Raw genomic sequence first — 27,477 nt, forward strand, 5'->3', positions numbered from 1 at the left:
TCAGCCGTGTGGCTGCTAACAGGCCCAGGAAGTCCCGGGTGGGGTAGGCGTCGCACCCGGAAGTTAAGCGGCGGAGCGGCAGGGCGCGCGGCTAGAGCCCGGAGAATCCCACTTGTTCGGGACCGAACCACCTCCTCGGGTCGGCGCTGCGGGTGAGGCAGGCGAATCCCTGGCGTGTAGAGGCAGCAAGCCAGCTGCACGTGGGAAGGGTGTGCGCAAAGCGATTCAGGCTGTAATTTCGACGCAACCGGGAACTACAGTTCCCGTAGTGCTTCACGGTCCTCCAGCAGGCGCCCCCGCCCGGCGACGGCGTGGTGCACTTTGGGACTTGTAGTCTATTACACGGCCTTGCGTATCTTACCTGGAAGGTGGACGGACCAGTGATCAGTGCCAATTCAGATGCGGATACACGCTGACTGGCCACCAGCCCGCGACTATTCCTGGGCCCTGCCTTAATGCTGTCCGTTCCTACCTTAACTCTTTGGAAGAGAGTGGCATTCCTGTCCTGCCACCCTTGCTCCAGTGAGAAGAGTGGATAGCAGGCACCAGAGGCCCTTGCTCACTCTGCTATGCTTTCAGGCTAGAGCCGGCCTGAGTGATCATGGCCCTTTCTGTGGAGACCGAGTCACACATATACCGAGCTCTGCGCACTGCCTCCGGGGCTGCTGCCCACCTTGTGGCCCTGGGCTTCACCATCTTTGTGGCAGTACTTGCCAGGCCTGGCTCCAGTAAGTAGAATGCATAGTTACTGACTTTTGGGAACTGTCACTTTTCCTGGGGAGCAGGGGCAATACGAAGCCTTGGGTCTGACTCTTGGGAAAGGCCTGGCTGGCTGAGGGACATGCCATGCTGGAGGGATAAACAGGGTGGAGTAGATGAGAGTGAGGGCTCTGCCAGCTTGGCCAGGCCCCACAGAGTACCTGGCTTCTCTTGTCTGGGTGCCACACTTGGCTGCCTCTTGCAAAGTGCAGGGGGAAAGAGGGAGGGCTGCCAGAGGAATGGCGAAGGGTGGCCTCTGATATAGGGAGGGCCCAGGAAGAGAGAATAGATACGGGGTCAGCTCGTTACAGCAAGACGGGGCTTGCATTTTGGCACCACCTCCTTGGGCGGTGGGCTACTCATTTTCCTCAGCCTGTGGGGATTGGTGTGGCTGGGTTCTTGCTTGAGCCTCACGAGGCATCCTCTTCTCATTCCAGGTCTCTTCTCCTGGCACCCTGTGCTTATGTCTTTGGCTGTAAGTAGTGAACCTGGCCAGCTCTTAGGAGTGGGAGGGAGTATGGCTCTGGGGGTGGTCTTAGTGGCCTCTAAATGTAAATTGACACTTAATATCGATTTGGAGGGGTGGGATGTGGGGTTGGAGAAACTGTAGGCTCCAACTTCTGCTGTAGTTTATATCTGAAGACTTGAACTAGGGTAATCAAGATGCAGGGCAAATGGGTTTGTCTAAGTACAGAACGATGCTTTAGCCACCTCCAGGCAGGAGGCTTAGAATATGCATTTGGGTGTACCTGTGCCTCCTGTCACCTTAACTTACAGTGGTGCCCCTACTATTCCCTGAAACAGTGTACCCATGTGGACAACTCTTGCCAAGAAATTGTATCCAGGCCTGTCAGGGAAACAAAGCTTGTGAATCATTTATAACTGCCACATCTCAAGCCTTGTGTTTGCTGGGTAACATAGCAGAGATGACATTTCAGAGTAGCACTCAGGAAGAAGTGTGGAGAGGTACCTCTTGCTGGTCACTCAGGACACATGTTCTGTCCCAGATGGTTTTCCACTCTTGCCCCACCAAATACTCTTGTCAGTGGGGGAGAGGATAAAGGGCAATCTGCCCATACTAGCTGGCAGCTTAGGTTCTATCTAAAACCCTTCCCTGCTGCCTGGCAGCACCCTCATTTAGTGTCCTCTCTGTCTCCGCAGTTCTCTTTCCTGATGACCGAGGCACTGCTGGTGTTCTCTCCTGAGAGTTCGTTGCTGCGCTCCCTTTCACGGAAGGGCCGAGTGCGTTGCCACTGGGTTCTGCAGCTGCTGGCCTTGCTGTGTGCATTGCTGGGCCTGGGCCTTGTCATCCTCCACAAGGAACAGCTTGGCAAGGCCCACCTGGCCACGTGGCATGGGCGGGCAGGGCTGCTGGCTGTGCTGTGGGCAGGGCTGCAGTGCTCGGGTGGGGTGGGGCTGCTCTACCCCAAATTGCTGCCTCGATGGCCCCTGGCCAAGCTTAAGCTGTACCATGCCACTTCAGGGTTGGTGGGCTACCTTCTGGGGGGTGCCAGCCTCTTGTTGGGCATGTGCTCACTCTGGTTCACTGCCACAGTCACCGGTGGGGTCTGGTACCTGGCTGTGCTTTGCCCTGTCGTTACCAGCTTGGTCATTATGAATCAGGTGAGCAACGCCTACCTGTACCGCAAGAGGATCCAGCCGTGAACTCTTCCCAGCCTTGGGAAAGCCTGGATTTGCCCCTCAGCGTGAGAGCCGGGTTTGAGACCACCTGGACTCTCTCAGCTCGCTCATGGGACACCTCAGGCACTGGGGCAGCCGGAGTCCTGTGTGTGACATTGTTACTTGCTCCTCATGCTGCAGTACCTCCCCTTTCCTTCTTTCTCTACCGTCCCAGAGAAGTTTATGGATCATGTGCCTGGATGAAGTTGGGGTTGCAAGACTGCGCCCCACCCCCAGCAACTCAACTTTTGCTGGTATGTCCAGAAATTACAGAAGAAAGTAAAATAAAGTGAAAAAAAAAAAGACTGAAGGGACTTCCCTGATAGTCCAGTCGTTAAGACTCTGCGCTTCCAAAGCAGGGGGTACAGATTTGATCCCTGGTGGGGGAACTAAGATCCAACATGCTACAAGGTGCAATCAAAAAGAAAAAAAAAAGACTGAAAAGACTGGACGGGAGGAATAGCCCGGAGCTGGGGACAGTTCTTGCTAATGCCATCAGCAGGAACAAACGGGCAGCTGAGCAGGATGGGGACCTGTCTGTGGCTGCTCACCGAGGAGCTGAAGCTCTCCTGCGACATTAGCCCCTGGGATCTGGCTGCTGAGTGTCCCATGCCACCTGGGGCCCTAGCAGGTCCTCGGGCTGTAGCTGTGACTGGTGGGACTGTGTGTCCTTTCAGTTTCCCCAGGTGCCCACTGTGTTGGGAGTTTCGACTGTGATGGTCAAATCTGGGCAATGACAGGATGGGAGCTGGGGATGGGCTGCCTCCATAGGTGCCAAACACTGAGCACTCTTGTCTTCAAAGTGAACCATGGGTAAGAACAACTCCTTATGACAGAGAGGCCCTTAGTCATCAGATCTTCAGGCAGGGCCTCCCTGACCAGGTAGTGCAGGGAGAGAAAGGGTCTGAGGTGACAGCTCTGGGAAGGCTGCTTGAGAGTGGACATGTGTGGTGAGGCAAGGGAGAGTGTGACGGGGGGGTGGGGAACAATGAGGGCAGTGGGCGTTTTATCCAGTGGGAACAGCCTTCGTGACTGAGCCCTGGAACCTGAGGTCCCTGTCTAATCCACAGCTGAGCGTGCTGAGGGGGCTGCACAAGGTGGTCTAACGGAGCCCAGGAGCCATACCTCAAAGAACTGCTTTATTGATACTGCGAGGCAGGGCTTGGCTGCCCACTCAAGTGGTCCTGTAGAAAATACCTGGGAGCTGTGACTGCCCTGGCCTGGAAGCAGCCATGGCCACAGCAGAGGGAATCAGAAATCTTGACATGAGCGTAGTCTTTCTGGGGGCAGGCAGGGATGTGCAGCAGCCCTGCACTGGGCTCCTGCATGGGCTGGACCCCCAGAATGTTTTTGGCAAATCCTTGCCTTGGCTCAGGGCTCTCAGCAACCAGTGTCAGGTGTGAGGGTTGGCCCAGGAGCCACGGCACCAGTGTCCGTGCAGCCACTTGCTTGAGGCTGCCTGCTGAGGTGCAGTCTTACCTCAGATGGCCTGGGCTGGCTATGCTTCAGAGGTCCCATGCCTGGCAGAGTGGTTGTCTGGAGCTGGAACCAGGTAGCAAGAGTCCTGGGTAGTGTTGGCGAGAAATAGCAGAAGGCTGTAGCAACCCGCAGCAGGCCTTCTCCCCTCTCCTCAGAGCAGTCAGTGCCCTGGAGTAGCTGAGAGGGTGTCAAAGGGGGCTTGGGAGAGGAGGTGCTACACTCAAGGTGGTCTAGAGTTACAGCATCGGGGGAGCTGCCTCAAAGGTGATCAGGCTGGATTCTGGGACAGCCCCCTTCCCTGGGAGTGTGGGGGCCTTGTCTGACGGCACGGGGCTATCCATCTTGGCCCCAGCCTCCTCTTCATCGTCGTCCATGCTGGGCCAGACGGATTGGTCCTCCACTCGCTTCAACCGCTCGTTGAGGGCCTTCAGAGCCAGTTGCCTGGGGCCAGGGAAAGATGACAGGTCACTATGGGTCTGAACTCGGCTCACGCCCTGTATTCTTTCCCCCAGGAAACTGACTTGCCTTACTGCTCACATGCCTCTCAAAATCCTATGTGTTCTCCTTCCCCATTGTAGGGCCCAGGGCTCCCCAGGGATCCGATTAGGGCTCTCTCTGCCATCTGAATGAGGACCCAAAGGCTGTAGAGCACTCCCTCCATAGCTTGGACACCTCCAGGCTGAGAACGCTGGGTACCTACCAGGCTGCCCCCAGGCCAGCCCCAGGCATGGTTCTGAGGATGGTGCCTAAGGTTAGGCAGAACTGTGACCCAGGGCAGATGGTGGAAGGGCAAGTCCCTGGACGCATGAACTTCTGCTGGGCGCCAGGATCACATTCAAGGCATAACTTCTCCCTATCTCCTTGTCAGGAGTGTTGTGAACCCCCTGGCAAGGGTCTGTGGGGAGGTTTGGAACTTAAGCCCTTGCCTTGGCTCTCAGCCTGGGAAAGCAGGGCCAACTTGGGTTAGCTCACCCCTCCTGACTCTTAACATTGGCCTTCCCAGAAGAACCCCCAACACCACCAAGACCTGGGTTAGAGCAGGAACATATAGTGTCCTAGCGGGAAGAGAGGAAGGAAAAAACAGCCCACGTGGATAGGGCACAGGCCAGGCCTGGTTCCACTGGGCAGACCCCTGGAGACCCCACCCTGAAGGAAAGTGGGGAAGTTGGCTAGAAGAAGGTATATACGAAGACCTGGGACCCTGCCCACCAGGAGGTGGACTGCTCATGCTGCCAGGTAACACTCCTCATAGTGGTCACTGTGGACCCCTGATGCTTCCAACTCTGCTACCAGCATGGGAGACCTGTATAGCCTTCCACGTTCCAGAAGAAAACCAAAATCTCCACCATGCCAGGGAACATGACAGGAGGTGCAACAGGAAGACAGGCACGTAAAGCCCCAGCACACTTCCACCCTGTCCTTCAGCCTGGCACCATGGCAAGTTGGCACAGACAGGACAGTCCTTCCCTCTGCTACCCAGACTCCCATTCTGGAGACTGCCTTGTCAATTCTGTTTAAAACCTGCCAAGGTAGAGAGGTAGTGGCATGCTCACCACTCCGTCACAAGGGTCAAAGATGGGAAACCCTGCCTCCCATTATTGCTAGCTCTTTGGGGCAGGGAGTGTGGCATGAAGCAAGAGATCAAACTGCTTGGTAGAGTGATCCCTATCCCCAAGCAAGGTAACAACCACAAGGCTATGCCAGGAACCCACTTCCTGACACCCCCACCCCAACATGCCTCCAACTGTCCAGTTTCTTGGGGCTGTGAAGGTTTTTTGAATGTCTAGCCAACCCTAATAATCCAAGATTTCTCACTAGAGGAGGGGCCACCACTGTGGCCTGGGATCACCTGAACATCTCTGAGGACAGTTCAGTTTCCACTAGGCCCAGCCCTTCTGGCTGCATCTCCTCCACCAGTTAAGGTTAAAGTTTAATAAAGAACTCAGTCTCTACGATTGATTAGCCACGGAGACACAAACTCTAAGGCCCACAATTAAGTATGTCATGTGTACTAACTCTTGCCACCTTGGACCAAAGTAATCTGGCCTTCTCCAGTTGGAAACTCCTTCAGGAGAGGGGTGTGTCCCACACTCCAAAGCCCCAGTGGCGAGTAAGCACTGGAACAAGTCTAACTGAATTTGTAAAGTTGCCTGCTAAGAACTCATCTCATGGGTGCACAAAAGCAGAAGCCTTTGACAAATGCACAAAGTTGGGACAGAACCTGCTCTAGATTTCACAATTCAAGTAATTGCATTAAAAAAGCAAAAACCCAAACAATAAAAACAACAAAAACCACTCAAGAATAATGTTGGAAACAGAGCTGTGACCACTCTTGTGAGTCCATACACCTGGGAGAGAGAGAAAGAGATGGATTAAAAAAGAGATCTGGCTTGCCCTGGCCAAGGTTCATTAAGTGAATAATTCAGCTGAGACTCCTGATGGTGCAGATGGCTTGGTTTACAGATAATGAAAAGGCTGTCTCCATTCCCTGGTGTGGTCAGCAGGCTCCCTCGGTGGGTCACGTGGCTGTCCCCTGGGTTTGGTAACACATGCCTGCCAGAGTCAGTGTATATGGGCCAGTGGTTGTCTAAGTCTAGTTATACTCCAGGCTTCCCTGTTAATAAATAAGCTGCAGAGAAGCACAACATCTGAATTAAGGCCCAGGAAGAGGGTGGAAGTCCAGCACTTGGAAACTGGGGTGGCCCCAACCACCTCATAAGGAGCCCAGGTCTCCTTCCCTGTCCTCTCTCACAGGGGAAAAAAGACCAGCGGGTTGTTTCTGGCTCTCACGGGACCAGCATCTAGAATGCCGAGATTCTGAGACAAGGCCAGGGTTATGTGTACCTGGCTCTCCACGCTCTCCACTAGCCCTCACACAGTTCAAAAGGAAGCAGGGAGTTTCTTGAAACTTAAGCACCCTGAGTGGTGAGAAAGGCAACTTTTACTCCCTAATTTTGGAAAGCACCTTATGCAGCCCAGATACCGAAGTGTTGAGATCAAGGCCACAAACTGGATTTTCTCTTTCTGAATCTGCCCCCAACATCTTACTGTAATCTTACACACAGCTGCCAGCCTACATACAGCAAGCACCTCAAAAGATGGAATGTGACCTGATCTGTAAGATTCTCCTAGCTGAACAAGGTTTTGGAAGATTCCACAGTACCTTCTCCGCTCTGCGTCTTGAGGGTCTGTGCCTGGGAGGCTGATGGTAATGGAGGATGGGGCGCCCACATCGTAGCGCTTCACTGTCTTCTGGCATATCTTTACTTTCACCAGGAGGCCATGCACCAGGTTCGCCAGCAGGCCCACCACAGGCTGCAGGATCTCGGGGAAGAAGGTGGCGAAAGCAAAGTGGTCGGCCATGTCCCCTCGGCCTCGGCTATGGCGCTGGTAGAAGCGAAGATACACCCAACTGGAGATCAGCCCAAAGCCATAGGAGGCCAGTGCCGGGCTCTGGAGCAGTGTGGCCAGCCGCAGCAGCAGCAGCAGCCCCAACAGCAGCATGGGCACCACACTGACACGCACCTGGGGCACTCGCAGGACCACACAGTCCCCCATGGTTTGCTTGAGCGCCACCAGGACACCACCTAGGAAGCCCAGGGCGCCGTGGATGCGGACAGTGAAAAGGTAAACCAAGTTGAAGGAAGCCATGTAGGTGAGGAGGTAGGCAAAGGCCCCCAGCAGCCCCACAGACACGTTCACCACTGAGAAGAAGATGAGCAGCTCCAAGGCCCCCCAGAGGGGCTCCAGCAAACGTCCAGCTACCACTACCGTGGCCAGGCTGATGGCCACATCCCACACATGCTGTTCCATCAACCCATGGGTAGCCAGGGTCCAGATCCAGAAGTTGGGCGGAAAGAGGTAGCCTGGGGTGACCGCCAGGCAGCCCGTGTCCACGGCGAAGGACAGCAGATACAGAAATAGTACGGCCGCGCACAGAGCCTTCACCACCACGCTGGCGCTGGACAGGATGGCCCCCAAGTGTTGGCGGGCGCCCGGTAGGGCGCGCTGCATCTTCCTGGAGGGCGTTGGCCTGAGGGAAGGGTTTAGTGGGCTAGGGGCCTCCCCGGGGCCTCTTTCCAGTCCGGCCCCGACGGGAGGCCCGGGCCCGACCTAGTCACTGGCCTATGGCCCCGGTGAAGGCTTCTACTTCCGGTCGGGTCGACTCCGGTCCCAAAGGGCAGAGCCGGGCCTGGTCGGTCGCGGGGCCGGGGCCTAGGCCCCTCAACGGGGATCTGAGGAAAGGCCCTGAGCAGCTTAGGGATCGCCTGCCCGCCCCCCCCGCCCTGTGTGGTCACAGCGTCGACCGGGCTGGCGGTGATCTCAGGGCTCGATCTCCTCCATCCACTCTGGGGCCTTTTACGGTCCGCGCGGCACGGAGACTAGTTCTGGGCCGGAGTCAAGTCTGGTCAGCTCCGCCTCGGTCTTGGTTTCGACAGTACCTCCTCCCTTCTCAGGCGCCGACAAACAGGGCGCTGCGCCTGCGCGCCCCGGGCGGCGGCAGGAAGCCCTCTGAGCGTCGGCCCTGCGCCTCCGCGGCATGCTGGGACATGAAGTCCTCGGCCAGACCGGGACCTGCGGCGATCTGGGCTCTGGGTAGAACAAGTCCCAGGAGGCTGTGCGCCGGGAGAGGCGGGTGTGCTTGGGAGTTGTAGTGCTCAGGACCGTTTCCGCAGGTTCTCCAGACGTGGGGGGAGGGCGAACGACCTCAGGAGAGCGGCGAGAACCAGCGGTTGCACAGCTGCACGCCACGCACTTTCTGAATTTCCCGGGAGGAGTGGCTCCATGTCTGCCCGTACACCTGAGTGGGTGTGTCCTTGTGGGCAGGTGTGCGAGTAAGAATGTTGGATGGTCCAGCGGGCGCGAACTCCGGGAACTTCCACGGTCTGGTGTATGCCTGACTCAGGTTGGAATTCTTGCTCTGTCATTTGACGGATGTGTGGCATTGGCCAAATTCCCGAACCTTATTGAAACTCAGTTTCATGGACCGTTGAATGGAGATGATGACGGGATATCCGTGACGATCCAAGGGGACTGGGGTGTAAAATGCGGTCCACCCTGGGTGCGGTGTGAGTGTGTTGCCCAGGCTGCCCTTGTGTACAAGTGAGGTGGAGCCCATACTTGAACTCCGGTCTCCAGCCCCAAAAGGGGTGAGGCTGGACCTCTCTCAATGATTCTTCCTCACCACAGTCAATGGATGATCCTGATGGAGAGGTCTCTCCACAAACTTGGTTCAGGCTGGCCTTGGACCTCTGCCTCACTGCAGTGGTGGCTTCAGGCAGCCACCTGAAGCCACCTGTGCAAAACTGAATTTTTAAAATGTGCATATAATTAAAATAATTATGTTAACAAAGTACATTTTAAAAGTGCAGAATCCCTTCCTTTCCGCCAGCAGTACAACTGCTGATGTGTGCATAGCCTTCCAGATCACAGGTGTTGCTATGCCTTATTTTTGGGGTCTGGGTTCCTGCTGGATGCCACGCTGGGGTAGGGTTGCCAGATTTAGCAAATCAAAATACAGGCCAATGAGATTTGAATTTCAGATAAACAATTTTTTTCAGGATACATGTGACTCCAATTTTTATAGTTATGTCCCATGCAATGTTGGGAACATACTAAAAAATATGTTATCTGGAATCCCAGTCAGATTGGATGTTTTGTATTTTACATGGCAGATCTAACTGAGGACCTCTGGGGCTGTTGCAGAGCGTGGGAGCTGTCTCAGGGACTGCTAGTCTTTGCTATGTGGCAAACCCTTGTGGAGGGTGAGGAAAGGTGTCCTCACTAACGCCCTCAAATGCCCTCTTTCATTTATTTAGCATCCGAGGTTCCTCAGCCACAGGTCACCTCATTTCGGAAACCTTTGGTGGTTTCTTGAATCTGGGAGAAAGGATTTCTCCTAAGTCTCAATTTACTCACCAGAAGTATGGAGATAAACTGGTATCTCTTAAGGTTGTAGTGAGGACTCAGCTGGGTGAGTGCAGAGTATGGAATGTGTACAGTGTCAGTGGGAAAGCTCTGCCCTGGTGGTTGTCTTTGCCCTTGAACACAAAGGTCACACAATACAGTTCACTATTAAGAGTTAGGATTAGAATGAACAAGGGTGTAGGGCTTGCCAGAGGGAGGCCTGAGAGGGTTTGCTCAAAAGGATTCAGACTCGTGTTCCAGTGTGAGCAGCAGTGGCCACTGAGAGGCCCAGGCCTCCCCTGGGCTGGGAAGGAGCAGCCATCATGCTTGTGGGGGGCGGGCAGAACTTGGCCTCCTCCAGATGGCAAAAGTGGCCCTCCAGCACCAGGTCATGGACTTGGACCGGGTATTCACTCTTCAGTCCACCTGGAGGACCTGCTCACTAGGCTCTGGTCTGGTTCTACTGGCCAGAAGCCTGCATCTCATCTCCATCTTCTTTCTTCCATGGTCTTGGCCTTGAGCCTCTGGGAAACTTTTTTTTTAAAGACAGTTTTTCCTGAAGGCTTTTGAGACGATTATAGAAAAAAAAAAAGGATGTGAAGGATCTGGCACTTAGGAGACCTGGGAAGCATCATGCCTTCCACCCACCAGAGACCTGGATTGGTATGGCTTCGCTCTCAACTGAGTGGTAACTGGTCAGGGCCACCTATCTTCAAGCCACCCAATCCTCACTGCAGGCAGACACAGTGTATGGGAACCATTTGAAGTGAAAATATGAACATTATTTAATAACTGATCTTCTGTAATAAACCATTTGAAAATATTTTACAAGGAATCACACACACAGTATTTTACAAAGTTTCTTGACTTTTTTGTCGCTGTTGTTTTTCCGACTTGTCTGTACAAAATAGAACAACCAAAAAAAAGGGCAGATAAAAGGAAATGGCCCCCCAGTCCCCCACAGATCCCCCGAGCCCGAGGTGAGGGGACAGCCAGGTCAGGTGGGTGATGAGAAGGATCAGACCCAGCTGGGGGTTGGACAACTACCTGATGGGGATTGTTTTGTCTGCTTTTCTGTTTTTTAAACTTAAAATATATATTAATTTTTCTGTATATGTTTGATTCTTTTTTATTTTTATATTCTCCATTGAGCACCTGACTACACTACAGTTACACACACGCCCCCACAAGACATGGCTGGCATCTAGGCTGGGTGTACAGCATGGGTGCCCACCCTGGCACCAGCAGCAGGCATGGACCATACATACACACACTGAGAAAGCGACAAGCAACGTGACATTAATTAACGGAGCCATTAATTAATGCATCACCCTCCCCCCTCCTCCCAGTCCATCTGAGCCCCACAGCCACATCCCCCTGCCCTCAGTACCCCAACGGCCCCCAGGCTGGGATGCCTTTGGGGGAAATGACCATAATGAACGGTGTGAAGAGATGTTCCCAGGCCCAGCCTCTGTGTGTGCACAGAGTGTGTATATGTGTGTGCATATGTGCAAGTGTGTGTTCAGGGAGGAGCAGTTTGGCCAGGGAGTGTGTGTGTGAGAGGGAAAGAGGCCTGAGTGTTTAAGGGCCAGATTTCGGGTTGGATGATCCAGCTAGGAGTGATCAAGTCACCGCCACTAAGGCAAAGGGCGATGTCTGGTGAGAGTTCCTCTGCTGAGGGGTGCAGGCAGTGGCATGTGGTCCCCCTGGGGGCCTGACACTAGTGAGAAATGGTTACAATGAGCACCTGGCAGGGTCACGGGCATTTAGGGGACACTGGCGGCAAAGTTGGGACAGAGGGATCTTCCCCCTTTGCCTCCGCATTTGGCACTGTTTGACATTCAGCTTTAGAGACAGAGGACCAGCTGGGCTACAGGTTAGATTAGAGGCTGACGGTGAGCAGGAGATGGAGCCTGCATGTGCCAACCCTCCCACCAACCCCTCACCCCGCGTAAGGCTTTGTGAGCCCCTACCCTCACCCCACTCCATGGTGCGTGTCTGTGTGTGTGTGTGTGTCCTCCTGGGTATGTCTAACGTGAGTCCAGTCTCTGCCCTCAGGGCTCCAGTTGTGTATGGGGTTGTGTCTTAGCCAGTGTCACTGTCGCTGTCCTGCTACCTGCAGGGCTTGGGGAAGGAGAGGGGGAGGGGTGGCTGTAGGCCTGAGAGAGGCAGGAATCAATGGGGGCTCTCCTGCCGGGACTTAAGCCGGGACGCACAGGCCTCAAACTGCCCATCACCATTTCCTCTGTTATTCCCGGGGAATCCAGATTTAGTCCTGGGTGGGGCAGAAGGGCCAGGTTAGAGGAGTCCAGGTGGGGCAAGGCCTAGGTCTCCCACACAAAGGGAGCCTCAGGGCAGCGCGGGCAGTGGAGGCCTGGTTTGGCACCAGTACTGTGGCCTCCCTGGCCCAGCCCTCAGGAGTGGGTGAGTCCAGTGGGAATGAGGGGTCTGGGGACACTCTGACAGTCCAGCAGCGAGACGTGGCTTGGGGGCCAGAGACCTGCAGCATCCTCCTTCGGCACCCCCACCCCCACCCCAAGGCGCAGATTCTGGGGGCCAGGAGGGCGCAGTTCCTTCACTGAGGGAGGGGGCAAGGCTCTAAGGCGGGGAGTGGGGGGCAGGTGAGCAGGGAACGGTGGGGGAGGCCTGGTGGGGGGAGGGACACTCAGAGTCGGCGAGAGGGGTGGGCGTGGACTTGAGGCTGTGGCCGGGGAGGCAGGCCCAGGAGGAGCAGCAGCTGGAGGGACACCAGGACGCCCAACGACGGGGGGAAGGAGGCTCCGCGGCCGCAGTCTGAGGTATCTTCCTGTTGGGAAAAGACAGGGAGCAGCCGGTCGGCCCGGGCGGGGATGGGCAGGGGGCGTGCAGGGCCGCACTAGCCCTGGGGAGAGTGGGAGCTGAGGGTCAAAGCCGCCCCCCCCCTCCCCGCGCCTTACCGTGGCGTTGTAGTCAAAGCAGATGTGTGGGCCTCTCCGGTATCGCGGTCTCTGCACCAGTTCACACTGCTCCGGGCCGTCCGCTGGGCATGGGTGGGGAGTCAAGGAGGCGGTGGCACGGAGGGGGCGCGCGGGGGTGGGAGGGGGCGGGCGGCGGGGGGCGGCGCGGGCAGGATACAGTGTGTCTCCTTCTGCAGTAGCCGGCCGGCCTCACACTGGCTGCACAGCGGCTTCTCGGCCACCACGAAGAGAAGGTTGGTGTTGATCAGTCTCTGCGCGTGGAAGAGCCTGGAGGCAGCACAGAAGGGCGGGGGCGCTGAGGTTCGCCCCGCCCCTCGCCCCGCCCCTCGCCCCGCCCCTCTGGCCACGCCTCGCGCGCACCTGGAGCAGTTTCCGCAGTCGATGATGGCGTTATAGGAGGCGTTCAACGAGCCGAAGTAGTACTGGGTCTGTTTCATGACGCAGCTGCTCTCGCGCACCTCGGGGTTCCCCTCGGCCTCCGCGGGGTCTGCGAGGGCCCAGAGCGCCTCAGCCCCACCCCTACACCCAGAGCCTGGCTCAGCCATAAGCCCTGCCCTCCCTTTGGAGTCGGTCTCAGACTGGGGAAGGGCTTTGAGGAGGGGCCTCCAAAGCCCAACCTACCTGCCTGGAACCAGCTGTGGTAGATGAGACCATAGAGAAGTTGCTGGAACAAAGACCTGCAGGGCATGGGTCACCGAGTGGGAGTGGTCAGCAGAGGCCTGACCCTGCCCCGTTGCTCTCCAGCCTTCCTGGCCAGGGAGCACCCTCCCTCTCCCATTTCCCCCGGGGACTCACCAGGCTGCAGCAGAGGTCCACCAGGCTAGGTTAAGGAAGTCTGCAATGGTGGGCTGCAGTGGGGAAGAGTGGTGTGGGCTCCTACTGCTGTCCAGGAACCCAGGTCACCCCCAGCTTGCTCATTAGAGGTGGGGGGTCCTCTGTGGGCAGGTCTCCCAGTCCCCCCATCTCCAGGCCAGGCATTGCTGAGGCTCACCACAAAGATGCCCCGGGGTGCAGCACCCAGGTTGCCCGGGGGTAAGGGGGCACAGGCTGCCTGATAGTCGTAGGACTCCTTGCGGGTGTAGAAGGAGTTATTGTAGAGTGCCAGCATCAGGTTGGCATCCACTTCACTGAAAAACCTGCCCACCTGGGGATGCCGGAGGGAGTGGGAGTCACAGGCCTGGCGGTGCCATACCCCCAGAAGTCTCAAACCCATACCTTCTTCCACCCTCTTCCTGACCCTCACCTGGTCCCACTGATGGTTCTGGTTTGACAGCACCAGGAATCCTCCATCATCAATGAGGACACAGAGCAGGTCCTGAGAGGGGAGGAAGGGGGAGGAAGATGGGGAGGGGCTCTGGCCCAGCCCTTCCTCCCCAGACCCTGGTAGTGCAGTGGTTCAGTGGAGGGGGCACCATTCCCCCCAGTTCTGGCAAAGCTGTGAAGTCAGGGTGGGATGTTGAAACCCGTTGGCCAAGGGATGGGCTAGGAGTTGCAGTTGGAACTAAGGTGTCCAGGAGTGGGGTAAACAAGGGTTCAGGGCACACGTACCTCATTGTTAACCTCGCAGTCCATCTCACAGTGGCTGTTGGGGCCGCACTGCTGGGCAGAGAGCAAGGACCATAAGTGCCCACCAGTTTTTCCCCTCCCATCACCTTTTATATGTCGGGGTCCCCTGCCTCCCCATAAGCACCAGAGCCACTCTGACTGGGAGGACTGGTAGGGGTTCCTGGGGACTCCAGAATGGGTACTTCTGGTCTTACTGCCCTCATCCTTGAGCAAATACCTTCTGAGGCTGGTCCTGGTGGGTACGGTTGCTGGCTAGCACCTTGAACTTCTCAGCCCAGGCCTCTAGGTCCAGCTTAACGCCTACCACTATGGGGGAGAGCAAGGGGGCCATCAATGCCCACCTGCCTGGGCAGCACACTGCCCAGTGTCTCTTTCCCCACCTCCACCCTGGGTATTCACCTGCTGGCCTCAGCGTACGTCCACCCAGGCTGAGCTCCACAGCTGTGCTGACAAGGATGCCCACCGTGTCATTCTCCAGCTCCAGAGGCCTTAACAGGGCTGGGGTGGGTGGGGTGGTGTGGTCAGGAGTAGGGGCTGGCAGCCACGCTGACCACTCTATGCTGGGCTCCGTGAGCCTAGGAGCCTGAGCCTGAGATGATCTCAGCCTAAGCACCCAGCACCCAGCACCCAGCAGAGTGTTTGGCACAGCCTGTGCTGTGCTGTGTTTAGTTGCTCAGTCGTGTCCGACTCTTTTCGATCCCATGGACTGCAGCCCGCCAGGCTCCTCTGTCCATGGGGATTCTCTGAGAATACTGGAGTGGGTAGCCATGCCCTCCGCCAGGTTGGCACAACCTAGCCTTCCCTTTTTACCTGCCCCAGTCTCAGCCAGCCAGCCTCGTATTTGAGAGGGACCTCACAGAGCAGAGCCTGGCCATGGCTGAGCAGACAGGGAAGCCTTAGCTTCCCGCCTGCTGCCATGCACTCACCATCCTGCTGGGGGGGCTTGAAGACATAGCCGTGGTTGTCCAGGCTGCGGCGGTAGAAGCTGGCATTGAAGGGCTCAGGGTTCTCTGTCCAGTCTTCAGCTGCCCTGGTCACACAAGACAGACAGAGATTGGTGGAAGCAGGGAGACTCATGGAGGCAGTGGTTTCAGCAGAGGCAAGGAGCCAGAGAGGCAGGGTCCCAGGCAGGGGCAGGATGTCAGGTAGCGGGGGCGGGTCACTTACTTGTTGGGGAACACTCGAGTGATGCCACCATCGGTGGTGGCGAACACGGCCAGAAGGCTGTACCTGGGGGCAGCAGGGAGTTGAGGTCACCGCCCTGCCTTCTGCAGGGCAGGGGCCCTGGGCCCATCCCAGCCTCCTGCCCCCATAGGCTGAGTGGTGCCTACGTGTTGAGATCCTGGTCCCGCCACACGCGCTCCACCAGCTGCTGTGTGATGCCTGTGTCCAGGATCAGGTTGTGCAGGAGGAAGTTGTTGCCTGGAACAGGAGGGTTGGGTGGAGGAAGTATCTTTTTTTTTTTAATTGAAGGATAATTGCTGTACAGAATTTTGTTGTTTTCTGCCAAATAGCAACATGAATCAGCCAATAGGGAGGGAGTATCTTCTTGTGGATCCCTGCTACCCCCAAAGCTCCAAGCCTTCCCAGGACCTGCCCTCGGCTTGGGCCTGTGTGTTTCCACACCTGCCCAGTTCCTCTGGGCTGCCCCATTTTGCTGCCTGGGTGCTGCCCAGTCCCGGCCGTCCCACCAGGCACTCACACTGTTTGGAGTCTGGAGTCACTTTCTCCATGAGCTCAATGAAGTTTTTCAGGAACTCGGTGTTGTTGTCTGAGGCATTCAGGTCCTTGCAATACTCTCTAGGGGTGGGGAGGGGCAAGAAGAGTGGGCTTGGGGGTGCTGCAGAGGGCAACAGGGTTGAGGCTTCCCAATAGGCCTGCTTGGCCTTTTGCCGAGAAACCCAGGCCTCAGGGAGTGGCATGTGTATTCTCACGGGCAGCAGCCAACTATATATGCCTGGCAGGTTACCAGGTCTGAATGGGGAGGAGTTGACTCTCTTGGGTGGAAGAAGCGGAGAATGAGGGTCTGCGCCCTCTACCCAAGCAGGTTCTCCTTTCTGGGTGTGGCCCTGCAGAGCCTCCCATCTCTCCAGTGTAGCTGGAACCACACGGTACACCTGGGAGGTCCCAGGAAATGCCCCACGAGGACCACAGTGGTGGAGTTCCAGCGCTGGCTTAGTCAGTCTAAGACCTCGTCCTGCTGCCTGTTTGACTCTGTACCTTTGGGCAACTTGCTCAGGCTCCTTGAGCCTTAGTTTGTTTTCATAGTACTACAGAGGGGTTCAAGAAGTTGGTGGGAACACGTGGGTCCTTGGATTGGCTATTTCCTCTGCCCAGACTGCTCTTCCCCCAGAGGTGGACAGGCCAAGCCTCTCACCTTCTCAATGCCCTACTGGGTTCAGACTCTGGGTCCAAAGAATGTGGGGGTTGTGGGGAGTGGGGAGATCTGCTTGGGGTTCTGCTTCCCAGGAAGTCTCGGTGAGTAGTCCTTCTACCCTGGTAGATGGAGCTATCTTTCCTGCCTAATTCCTCATCCACACCCCTGCCACCAGGAACCTCCCTTCTGGCCTGCATGGCAGCAACTTTGTGGGAGTTATTTTTTTTGGCTCTGCTGGGTCTTTGTTGCTGCGTGGGCATTTATGGAGTTGCGGTGCATGGGCTTCTCATTGCAGTGGTTTCTCTTGTTGCAGAGCAAGGGCTCTAGGCACATGAGCTCAGGAGTTGAGGCTCCCGAGCTCTAGAGCACAAGTCCAGTAGTCGTGGTGCATGGGCTTAGTTGTTTCGCGGCATGTGGAATCCTCCGGGACCAGGAATTGAACCTGTGTCTCCTGCACTGACAGGCGGATTCTTAACCACTGGACCAGCAGGGAAGTTCTCTGGGAATTTTTTAAATACTCTGCTTCCTGAGGCTGTGCAAGGGCACACAGCTTTGTGAAGGTACCTGGGGCTGGGTCCCAGTCCCCACTTACTCCCAGGGCCTTTGTGCAGCACACAGCCTGCACTTGTGTGTGTGGAGGACACACCTGATACACTCAGAGTGACACCCACACAACTGTACTTGGGGTACAAGTCACCTGCAATCCCCGCCCCCACCCCCAGTATACATTTACACTCACCCAACAAATATTTATTGAGCTCTCCTGTGCCAAAGATACAGATGACAAAAACAAACGTGGTCCCTGCCCTCAGAGCTCCCTCAGGGTCCTGTGGGCCACACAGGCCTTTTCACATTCCCACTGTCACCAGTGCACACAGCCGCCCCGCATTTACACTCGGACTGTTACAAATGTACACAAGGACTCACGAATACAAACACACATCTACAGAGTCACAGCGAACGTGGTGGGTGCATGCACACACATGCACACACATGGAGGTTAGGAGTGTCCAGAGCCCCCGTGTGGTGCCTGCGAGTGCCCATGGGTCTCTGTCAGTTGCACCCACCTGCCCTCATGCAAAGCCCAGGCCCCGGGGGAGGGCTTCACCATCCAGGGGCCCAGTGGTCTGCTCAGATGTGGGCCAACAGGCAGAGGGTGTGCACATGAGGGTGCACGCCAGGGATGGTTCCAGGTCCAGGCCTGTGCTGGGCCCTGATCCTTTACTTCCCAGAGCAGCTCTTCACAGCCCCGTCCCTCCCCACTGGTCCTCAGCGAGCCGACAGGGGCTCTGGCTGGCTCGGTCCCCACACCCACATGAACACGGACACAGGACAAGGACGGGTGCGGGGCGGGGTTGTGGGGGAGGGCACCACAAACCAGAGCAGCAGCCGCCCGGGGAGGGGCGTGCTGCGGACAGCCGGCTCACGGAGGGAAGGGCTCTTTCCTGGGGGCCTGGGGGCGACAGGGAAGGTCGGCGGAGTCCAGAGCCCTCCCGCCAGAGGCCTGCTGGGAGCCGAAGCTGTGGGCAGCTGGCCAGTGCTGCCTGGTGCGGCGACATGGCCCGGGTATGCACACGGCCGCACATACGGGGCTATGCGTGGTGCGGGGACACTGCACAGGACACAGACACACACACAGCTCCAGGCAGCGGTGCGGGAGGCGGGGCCAGGGAGGTCGGGTTCGGGGGTGGGCACACCTCAGCAAGGCCACACGCAAGCTACCTGGGAGCAATGAAAACATGTCCTTCAGACTCAAAGCTGCTGGGGAGCAGGAACTCAAAATCTGCAACAGAAACGGGGGGTTATCCGGCGGGGGCTGGGGAGGTGGGAGGCCAGGGGTTCAGAGCTGACGGGGCTGGAGGGAAAGGGAAGAGGGCGGCTGGAGGGAGGGAGACACCAGCAAAGAGGAAACCCGCCACTTCCATGTTCAAGTTCGAGCCAGAGAGAGGCGGGCGGGGAGGGGTGGAGGGCCTGTGGAGACTACAGCATCGCAGGAGGAGGGCAGTTATAGCCAATATGTTGCCCAGGCCTGGTCCTCTGTCGGCAGTGAGTCCCTTGGCGTGGCTGTATATGCTTCCATACGGCTGTATAGCACATATACACGGACACACACACACACATATATATACACACACTGCTATATATATGCATGGTCTGGGGGAGGCGCCGGTCTCACTCTGATCACATCCATAATGGAAAAAAACCGCATGCTGAGCTTCCTTCGCCTCCAAAGAGACTTTGAGGAAGGGGAATTGGCTTTTGGCTGCGGATTTTTCTCTCTCTTTGCTGTAGCTGTTTGCATTTTGGTAGGTCTCGCTTTTGTTCTGTGTCAGGCATCAACATGGCCAAACTGAGAGGGTCTCTCACGGGCACAGACAGTCCAACCAGAGACGGTGTGGGCAGCTGGGGGTGGGCTGCAGTGCATTGTGGGCGGTCCAGCAGTCTTCCCTGGGTTAGGAGGTTGGGTGAAGGGAGATCCTGGAATGTTCTCACTTTGTGGGAGGACGACTGAGAGCTGGGAGGGCGCAGAAGCACTTCTTGAACCTGAACACCTGCTTTCTTGGGCTGGGAGCCTGAGGACAGGTGGGGAAGAAGGGCTGGGTCTGGTCCCTCCTTCCAAGGACCTGTCTGGGCTCAGTGCAGCAAGGGAGGAGCTGGGGACTCCAGGGAGTGCATGTGATGCTGTTGAGGGACCCATCCATTGGGCCTGTATGTGTATGAGAGTGAACACTTACAGATGAGTGTGTATGTGCATGTGAGAGCAGGTGTGTGAGTGTGTGTGTTTGCGTGTGTAAGCATATGTATATGTGTGCAAGGGTCCCTGTGTGGGTCTGTGAGTGAATCTAGGGATGTGGCTACTAGGGTTCCTCTGGGGTTTCTCCCTACCCAGCGGGACTCCCTACCCAGTAGACCTCGCTGGTCTGTGTCTGGGAGGTAGCCCTCTGCTCTGACATGCTGGGCAATGCACCTCCACATCCTTACATCCAGATTCTCATCTCTCCATTACCCCAGGGCTTTATTTTTGTAGAAGTGGGGTCTTTCCTGATCCAAAATACTCCCACAGTGCACTGCAAGATTCTGGACTGGGGGTGTCTGAAGGCGCTGGGCAGTCACTGGTTGGACTGTTGCTTTCTGATAGGACTGTGAGGCAGGGTTTGGACACAAGCCGACAGGGAAGGGTGGGGGTGGGGAGAGGAGAAGGAGAAAGAAAAAGAGGTAGGGGAGCAGGAAGGGAGACTATGCTATGGTTGTCGTTGTTATCAGGGCCCTGCATTGCTGGGGTCCCTGGCAGGGGTGTGGGAGGGCAGAAAAGACAACTCAAGCGAGTGGGAGCAGGGCACGTCCTCCACCTCCACCCAGACCAGTGGGGGCAGCGGAATCCCCTTTGCTGGACTAGGCTAGACAGGGCCACTAGGGCTTCTTGGGGAGGCCTTATTTCCCCTTGGTGACTGGGGACAGGATATCTCCCCGTGGCTCTCCAGGCCCCATGCCTAGGTGTGAGGGCCTCTCCATGAGCCAGAGGCACAGACCCTTGTGTGCTGACCTATCTCAGTACTCGTGTTCTTTTCTGGGGCCTGTGAATTCTCTACCTTTTCCCTGAACTCTCTGGCTTAAGTACCTCTGGATGCTAGAAGCTTTTTCTTCACCCCCAAACTGATTCCTTCTAAGTTCCTCTGCTGGCTCTTGGGGGTCCCTTCTGTTCCCAGCCAGACCTGGGACTCCAAGTCAGCCTGTATTTCCCAGGGGAACACCTTCCCCATACCTGACCTCTCTCGCCAGGAACAGCCAACACCCCAGGGCAGGGCTGGGCCGTAGGCCTCAGCAAAGTCACCAGGCACATGGGCTTCAGCACCTCGGCCAGCGCCCAGGCTGCCTTTGTCTCCTGGTGGCCTGGCTGTTGCCCTAGCCCGAGCCTCTGTCCCAGGGTCAGGGTGTGGGGCTTCCGAAGCCTTTTGTCTCCCCCTGGGAGGGCTGCCAGCTTCTGGAGACAAACTGGAGAGGTCAGAGGAGAAAGCCTCTCCCTGAGGAAGTCTCACATAAGCCCCCGGAGGACTGATCTACCTACCTCCTACATCTCAGGCCGCCTGCCCTGCTGGGTGGGAGGTGGCAGACCTCTCCCCACTGTTGAGTTGTCTTGGAGGGATAGAGAAAACGGAGGAGGGGAGCAGAGGCCTGCCCAGAGGGAACCAGGAGGATAAGGAGAGGGTCTGAGCTCTTAGAACACGCTGGAGACCACCCTGCAGGCAGGGCCCAGGGGAAAGGGCTGCTGGCTCTAATAGAGGTTTAGGGATCAAAGGAAAGGCAAGAACTAGAGGAGCCCAGGGGATGCTGGTGGGAGCCCTGGAGAGCAGGGGTTTGGCTGGTCCTGGGCAGGGAGGGGGGCAAGCAGGACCGTGAGGACAGGGGTGGGGTGGGGAGAGGAGGGTGCGCTGGTTCTGAATATACTTGCCCTTCAGTTTGCTGATTGGCACTGGGACAGTCCACCAAGAGAGAAAGCGAGGAAAACAAAAACAACACAAACACAAAAACAAACGAAAAGGGGGAGGGGAAGGGGAGGGGCACAAACAATATTTTATTCAATGGCTGTTTGAATGAAAATATTGTGTCTCATCATCATACCGAAAGGAAACTTCTTGCAAAAAAACGACATGAGAGAGAAAGAGAGAGCGAGAAAACTCAAAGGAGATGAGCCCCAGTCGGCCAGGCAGGTGCGGGGGTGGGGGGCGGGGGGCTCCCGGTGGGGCCGGAGCCCCAGCCTCCCTCCCAGTGACCTCGGGCGGTGGGCAGGCGGGGCCACAGGCTCCTGGAGGCCTCTGGGGGAGGCCCAGGGTGAGCAAGACATGCGGGGATGAGCCACAGGCAGAGGAGCGGGAGGAAGGAACGGTGCAAGGGGTGGGGGGAGGCTGGGATGAAGGAGGGAGGAAGGAGCAAAGGAGGGGAAGTGGGAGGAGAGAAGGTGGGAGAGGAGAGCACGAGAGAGGCTGAACAGGGGAGTGGGAGGGAGGGAATGTGGGGGACAGAAATGGAGGGAGTGAGCAGAGGGAGGGAGATAGAGAAGGTGGGGGTTCAGGGAGGGGAATGGAGGAGGGAGGAAAGGGAGGAGAGAGTGAGAGCAAAGCAGAGTGGAAGGGAGGCAGGAAGGCGATGGAGGAAGAAGGTGGGAGAGGAGGTGAGCGCAAGATAAGGGAGGATGAGCTGGGGGGCAGAGTGGGGGGAGACCCGGGGGGTGGTTATCACTGGGGGAGAGAGCTGCACGGGGGAGCTGGGGCGAGAGAGATGAGAGGAGGGTGTGTCTTCCAAGAACTCAGCCCCCAGGGGCGTGTGGGGGAGGCAGGCTCAGGAGGGAAGACACGGAGGAGGAGAAAGCAAAAACAAAAACCTCAACGGAAACCATGAGAGAATGGTCTGGAACCAAATCGGAGAAAAGGCGAGCATGCAGAGTTCCACAGACTTTCCGATGGCCGGTGCCCCCAGCCTGCGGGCACCTGGGGGGGGCTGGGCAGAGTGGGCAGGAGGGGCCACCCGGCCACAAGCGGCTGGCTGTGCTGCCTGGGGCCGGCCAGGGTGCAGGGGCAGAGGCGGGGGTGCAGGGCGCAGGCAGGGGCGGGCCACTTACACTTGACCTGCAGGATCTGGTCACTGAGGTTGGCTTGGAGGTAGAAGGTGCTGTAGGGCGGGAGCACGAGCCCGAGGCTGGGGAGGAGGGGAGGTGGGGAGCCCAGGTCACGGCTGGGAAGGGGAGGCCACGCCACACGCACCCTCCTCCCCGTGGCCTTGGAGACCACCTCCAGGCCTCTCCCTGGTTCACTGTGCCACATTCATGGTCTGGGCGCCCGGACCTGCCAAGTCCCAGACTCTCCTGGAGGCCTCAGAACTCCCAGTCCCAAGGCAAGTCCCCATCCTGCCCCTCACCCCAGCAACCTCCCCTGATCACATCACCTGGCCAGCTAGCCTCCCCGCTCAGGCCAGCAGCATGCTCACAAGGGGCAGAACACGGTCAGTGAGCTAGGTTGTGGGGGTGGGGGTGCTGCCACCCCCATGACAGCGGGGTCCAGAGTCCCCAGAGGCGCAGGCCATGGGAGAGTCAGCTAAAAGCAGGGCTGGCACTGACACAGTGAGGGCAGTCGTGGGCTGGCACTGGAGTGTGAAGGAGGGGACCACGAGGCATGCGGAACACAGCCAGCAGGTACTGACTGGGCCTGACCCGCAGGGGGACCGGCTCTGGGGCTGTGATGGCCGCGGAGGGATGACATCCTGATGCAGACATCCAGGGATAGGATCCAAGGTGGGAGGGAGGGGTGTAGAGGGCGGTGGGGCAGCGGGGAGACGTCAGATGCTCTGACCTGTGTCTGCCCTGTGCTCCCAGGAGACACTGCTGGTTCATGAAGGGCCAGCGAGAGACCCTTGGGGACTGAGCACCCAGGGAGTGAGAAGTGAGCAGTCTTGGCTGCTGAAAGCCCCGGTAGGATTGGGGAGAATGGGCACCTGGGGTTCAGGGAGGGAGGAGCAGCAGGGTTCAGGCTGGGCCTCTGGGGGTGGGGAAGGGAGCCCCAGCAGGGCTCAGGCTCTGTGGCCCCCGGCCCCTCCCTGCCTGCCCAGCCGGCCAGCTCACCTGTAGTTAGTACTTCTTATGGGCACCCAGGTATAGTTCCGTGTCACCTCGTCTATGTACCTCTGGGAGAAAACGCTGGGTCAGGTACTTGGGGCAGCAGGCAGGGGTGAAATGGGGGGTCGAAGGGTGTGACCCCCCCCACCCCCGACCTGCTATGCCCCTTCCGCCACCTTCTCACCTCGTCCAAGGACTTGACCAGTGTTCTGATCTGTTTGTGGCCCTTGTTGCCATCGATCATGCTTCTGCGGATCTGGAAGGGCCAGAGACGTGAAGGGTGGAGCCCCGACCCTTCCCCACTCTGGGTGCCCCTCCTTCCCCCCATCCCTCCTTCCCTTCTTCTCCTTACCTCCTCCTTGTTCTCATCCTCCAGTTCTGCATCCAGGAAGTCCAGGGTCACAGGCTCCCGGAAGTTGGTGGTCTAGGGGAGGCAGGGTAGGAAGTCAGGTGTCCTGCTCTCAAAGGGTTCATCCCCCCCCTGCCAACCCTGCAGGCCACCCCACCTGGCTCACCTGGGGCTTGAGGTTGGGGTGAAGCAATACGTAGCCATTCAGGTCAATGGCAAATACGTAGCCGTTGGCTCCAAGCTAGGGGTGTAGACAGGGGGCTTAGGGCCTGGAGGGCTGGGCAGGGAATTTCCCGGTCTCCAGGCTCTTCCTCATCCTGCCTTCCATGCTGCTGGGGTGGGGGGTGCCATCTGCCTACCTGGGCTAGGGGCCCCCACATGCCATGCGGCCCCAAGCCTACCTGTCAAGCCAAGCCCAGCAGGCTGGTGCCCCTCATGCAGCAGCCCTTGCCCACGCTGGCCAGCCCTGTGGGACCTGAATGTGATCTGGCCTCCTCAGCTCCTCCCCCTGATCAGTGGGACCTCCCCACCACCACTGGCCCCACAAGGCACTCTCTTGTGCTGCCCTCCCCTCCCCTCCCCACTGAAGTCTCTTCCTGGTCCCCATCTTGGTAGAACACAGGGGGAGAAGTATACCTTTGGACTACCTGGGGCGTCCCTTCCCGGTGGAAGGGAAAGAAAAGCAGGGCTCTAGACTCACCCCTTACCTCTCTGAGACAGTTTTCTCACTGCACGTGGAAGCCAGCGACCCAGGGGCCTTCACGTGGCTCACCTTTCAGCAAGCTAACATCCATCTCTCAACCCTTTCACAACCACATCCCAAACTCCCTTTGCCATGGGCCCTGGGCCAGCCACAGTGATCTAGCCCCTTCCCTGGCTTGTGATTCTGTTTTCCACCTTCAAGCCTTTGTCCAGAGAGTTCCCTCTGCCTCCAAGGCCTGCCTTCCCCTCCGTTCTACCTGGGACACTCCTGCCTAGGTGACAGACCAGGGGTCAGCAAACTAGGGCCCATGGACCACATCTGGCCCACTGCCTGTTACTGTAGTGCTGTGAGCCAAGAATGGCTTTTACATTTTTAAATGACTGAAAACGAGGAATTTGTATTTCATGACATGTAAAAATGATCTGAAATTCAAATTCCAGTATCCACAAACAAAACTATATTGGAACATAGCCATACCCATTTATTTATGTTTTGTCTCTGGTTGTTTTCTCAATACAGCAGCAGAATTGAGTATGCGTATTTAGGTTGGCAGAGCCTAAAATACTCATAGTCTGGCCCTTGACAGAAAGTTTGCCCATTCCAGCTCCAGGCCCAAGGTCATCTCCTCTGGAAGCCTTCCCAGACTGCCTGAACTCAGAGGACTCCACAGAGCTGTGGGAATCCCCATCAGCCACTGCTGAGTTTGGCTTATGTCCACAAGAGAGGGAGAGCAGGGAGATGGAGAGGTGAACTACACTCACCGTGTAGTTGGGAGTCAGCCTCTTGATGTCATTCAGAGCCACATCGATGCCCATCACGCCCAGGATCAGCTGGTTCTGGGAGCAGAGGCAGGGGTCTGCAGTGGGCTCAGTTCCCTGGGAGGGGGTCACCTTGCCCAACCGCTCACGCCCATGACCTCAAGTTGCTCTCACAAGTGGCCACTCCAGTCTGGTTTGCAGCCTCCTGTCCTTCCTCTATCCCAGACCTGCTATGGGCATACCCAACCCTCCCCAGGCCTCACCTTCTTTTCCCCAGGGCCATCTTGTGTCAGGTTGAAAACAGGGAGGGTCCCTGTCACCACCATCCCCAGCCCCTGAAAGGAGAGGAAGAGTATGGGTCAGACTCCTGTGGGCAGCCGTGCCCCCACCCTGAGTGTCAGAGCAGGGGCGCTGCAGGGACAGGCCACCTCTCTTTCTTATTTGTTTGGTTTACCACCATTAGGGGGGCCTCATGGGACTTGACCCTGTGGGCACATCCCAGGGGAAGGTGGTTGGCCCCGCCCCGTCCTTGCCCTGAGGCCTTACCAGTGCATCCTCGTACACATTAGTCCATTGCACCTGCTTGGCCTCCTTGCCCGCCAGCACCATGGGCCTGCCCAATACGTCGAGATATTCCTGGGGAGGGAGTGGGGCAGAGGTGGGGTCATGAGTCTGCCCCTCCCACTGAATCTTCCCGGTTCTGTCTCCCTATGTACCAATCAGCCACCAGGGGGCACTCACATCACACAGCAGCCCATCTTTCCAACGTCCTAGCCAAGCAAAGAAAAGGGGCTGCGAGGAGGGCTGGCCCACCCCAGTCTTACCTGCGTGTTGATGCGGATGGCACCGATGGAAGGGATCTCAAAATAGTAACCTGCGGAGGGGAGGGGAGACAGAGGTGGGCCTGGGTGGCGGTGCTTGGGAGCATGGCACAGGGGCCCTGTACTGTGGGGGTGTATCTGCAGCCTTGACTTCTCTCTCAGCTTCCCTTTTTCTGGTGTCATTTCCCCTGAACTCACGGCCCTTTAATGCCCCCTGCCATTACCCTGTGACGACACGCAAGGGGCTGTGAGAGCAGGGGTGTAAGGAAGCAAAACTGGGATGAAAGGAGGAGCCTGAGGCCTGAAGGCCCTCATTCTAGGATGGCGGTGAACTTCAGAGTCCACCGGGGGGCCAGGCCCAATTTTGTGGAGAGACAGACTGATCAGCAAACAGACTCAGGAGTAGATAAGCAAGGGACACATGGACAATGGACAATCAGATGGGCAGAAAGAAGTCAGACGGACATGGGAGCCACATAGACAGATGGACAGTCACACATATGGAAAGACAAGCAGCGGGAAAGCTGAACATGTGGAAGGACAGGTGGACAACCAACCCAATGGATGGCAGGACACGGCAGGCAAGGCCTGTGGCAGGGACGCCGGATGAGGTACCTTTGTTGGTGCAGGCCATCCACTGCAGTGGTGTGACGTCGTAGTTGTGCTGCCCCACAGAGAAAGTGAACACGCGCACCTGTTCGGGGCTTGAGGTTACTGCCGTGGCCACCAGTGGACAGCCCCTCCCTTGGACCAGACCAGGTCAGGGCAGCTCCCGCCTGGGCTGAGTCTCACCGTCCGGTTGGGCCAGTTGTACTTCTCAAAGACGTCCTGCACGCGGTCCTCGCCGCCATCCGTGAACATCATGATCATCTTATTGCAGTTGGCACGAGTGATGTTGGACTGGGCAGGAGGAGACGTTTGGACGGTCAGCTCTGGGCCCCTCCCCAGTCCAGGGGGTGTCTCTTTCCCCAGGGTAGGCCTGCCCTCTGCCCCTCCCTGCCCACAGCAGACGGTGCTGTCTGCCTGACCTGCCTTTTGGATGCTAACAAGGCCATCTGTGTTGATTTCCCTGGTGTCACCAAGCTCAGGCCTCTGCCTGTCCCTGGCCGCCCGCTCGCCCACCCAGGGGGCTCACGTTCTGCAGCTGGTCGAAGGCGTACTCAAAGCCGGCCTTGTATCCCGTGGTGCCCTTGGCCACCATGCCCTGCACAGCTTCCTTGAACACCTTCTTGTTACGTACGTTGGCCTGCACCAGGTGTGTGAAGCATGACACAGGCTGCGCCTTTTCGTTGAACTGCAGGGACCGAGACGGTGGTGAGTGGCCTCAGGCTGGCCCAGGGAAGGAAGGGGCTGCAGGGGCCGGGAGGGAGTGACCTATTCTGGGCCCCTGGCACTCACCGAGGCCACGTTGACATAGTCGTCATCAGAGAGCGTGTCGAGCATCTCACAGACTGACGTCTTCATCAGCTTCAGGGTTAAGCCACTCACACTGCCACTCCTGGAGGGGGGTGGGT

At 57.5% G+C, this 27,477-nt stretch overlaps 3 protein-coding genes across 6 annotated transcripts in view; 1 reads left to right on the plus strand and 2 right to left on the minus strand.

Annotated features, from left to right (window-relative positions):
• The first annotated feature begins 17 nt into the window (after positions 1 to 17).
• Positions 18 to 2,742, plus strand: LOC122424551 (transmembrane reductase CYB561D2). Its single transcript, XM_043442444.1, has 4 exons — positions 18 to 152; positions 580 to 728; positions 1,197 to 1,234; positions 1,921 to 2,742. Exons 2-4 carry the CDS (start codon positions 602 to 604, stop codon positions 2,422 to 2,424), a joined length of 669 nt encoding a protein of 222 aa, XP_043298379.1. The 5' UTR covers positions 18 to 152; positions 580 to 601; the 3' UTR covers positions 2,425 to 2,742.
• Positions 2,743 to 3,565: 823 nt separating this feature from the next.
• TMEM115 (transmembrane protein 115) lies at positions 3,566 to 8,019 on the minus strand. Its single transcript, XM_043442443.1, has 2 exons — positions 7,082 to 8,019; positions 3,566 to 4,359 (listed from the first exon to the last, which is right to left on the minus strand). The coding sequence occupies exons 1-2, from the start codon at positions 7,930 to 7,932 to the stop codon at positions 4,155 to 4,157; spliced, it is 1,056 nt and encodes a 351-aa protein (XP_043298378.1). The 5' UTR covers positions 7,933 to 8,019; the 3' UTR covers positions 3,566 to 4,154.
• Positions 8,020 to 10,419: 2,400 nt separating this feature from the next.
• The window catches only part of CACNA2D2 (calcium voltage-gated channel auxiliary subunit alpha2delta 2), a 140,595-nt gene continuing 123,537 nt past the window's right edge, over positions 10,420 to 27,477 (minus strand). Inside the window, exons 10-38 of one of the 4 annotated variants that reach the window (XM_043442440.1) lie at positions 27,362 to 27,461; positions 27,099 to 27,257; positions 26,756 to 26,863; positions 26,579 to 26,657; positions 25,967 to 26,016; positions 25,689 to 25,778; positions 25,406 to 25,477; positions 25,146 to 25,220; positions 23,848 to 23,922; positions 23,685 to 23,756; positions 23,517 to 23,588; positions 23,339 to 23,400; positions 22,343 to 22,419; positions 18,448 to 18,508; positions 16,051 to 16,148; positions 15,680 to 15,770; positions 15,516 to 15,578; positions 15,275 to 15,378; positions 14,748 to 14,846; positions 14,566 to 14,654; positions 14,331 to 14,378; positions 14,026 to 14,097; positions 13,774 to 13,926; positions 13,578 to 13,630; positions 13,404 to 13,459; positions 13,143 to 13,269; positions 12,940 to 13,049; positions 12,762 to 12,844; positions 10,420 to 12,631 (exon numbers count right to left, since the gene is read on the minus strand). In XM_043442440.1, coding sequence (XP_043298375.1) covers positions 12,491 to 12,631; positions 12,762 to 12,844; positions 12,940 to 13,049; positions 13,143 to 13,269; positions 13,404 to 13,459; positions 13,578 to 13,630; positions 13,774 to 13,926; positions 14,026 to 14,097; positions 14,331 to 14,378; positions 14,566 to 14,654; positions 14,748 to 14,846; positions 15,275 to 15,378; positions 15,516 to 15,578; positions 15,680 to 15,770; positions 16,051 to 16,148; positions 18,448 to 18,508; positions 22,343 to 22,419; positions 23,339 to 23,400; positions 23,517 to 23,588; positions 23,685 to 23,756; positions 23,848 to 23,922; positions 25,146 to 25,220; positions 25,406 to 25,477; positions 25,689 to 25,778; positions 25,967 to 26,016; positions 26,579 to 26,657; positions 26,756 to 26,863; positions 27,099 to 27,257; positions 27,362 to 27,461 — 2,539 coding nt within the window. In that variant the 3' untranslated portion in view covers positions 10,420 to 12,490. Of the gene's footprint in view, positions 12,632 to 12,761; positions 12,851 to 12,939; positions 13,050 to 13,142; positions 13,270 to 13,403; positions 13,460 to 13,577; positions 13,631 to 13,773; positions 13,927 to 14,025; positions 14,098 to 14,330; positions 14,382 to 14,565; positions 14,655 to 14,747; positions 14,847 to 15,274; positions 15,379 to 15,515; positions 15,579 to 15,679; positions 15,771 to 16,050; positions 16,149 to 18,447; positions 18,509 to 22,342; positions 22,420 to 23,338; positions 23,401 to 23,516; positions 23,589 to 23,684; positions 23,757 to 23,847; positions 23,923 to 25,145; positions 25,221 to 25,405; positions 25,478 to 25,688; positions 25,779 to 25,966; positions 26,017 to 26,578; positions 26,658 to 26,755; positions 26,864 to 27,098; positions 27,258 to 27,361; positions 27,462 to 27,477 lie in introns of all 4 variants that reach the window. The other 3 variants (XM_043442438.1, XM_043442439.1, XM_043442437.1) reach the window with 3 other exon arrangements.

Source organism: Cervus canadensis, chromosome 22, assembly GCF_019320065.1.
Source record: "Cervus canadensis isolate Bull #8, Minnesota chromosome 22, ASM1932006v1, whole genome shotgun sequence".
NCBI classification, from domain to species: domain Eukaryota; kingdom Metazoa; phylum Chordata; class Mammalia; order Artiodactyla; family Cervidae; genus Cervus; species Cervus canadensis.

Excerpts from the sequence above, each read along its gene's own strand:
- LOC122424551 (XM_043442444.1), top strand. The coding sequence starts at position 602 with ATGGCCCTTTCTGTGGAGACCGAGTCACACATATACCGAGCTCTGCGC. Across the intron at positions 729-1,196 it reads ACTTGCCAGGCCTGGCTCCA|GTCTCTTCTCCTGGCACCCT; the intron begins GTAAGTAGAATG and ends TTCTCATTCCAG. Across the intron at positions 1,235-1,920 it reads CTGTGCTTATGTCTTTGGCT|TTCTCTTTCCTGATGACCGA; the intron begins GTAAGTAGTGAA and ends CTGTCTCCGCAG.
- TMEM115 (XM_043442443.1), bottom strand. The coding sequence starts at position 7,932 with ATGCAGCGCGCCCTACCGGGCGCCCGCCAACACTTGGGGGCCATCCTG. Across the intron at positions 4,360-7,081 it reads CAAGACGCAGAGCGGAGAAG|GCAACTGGCTCTGAAGGCCC; the intron begins GTACTGTGGAAT and ends CCCTGGCCCCAG.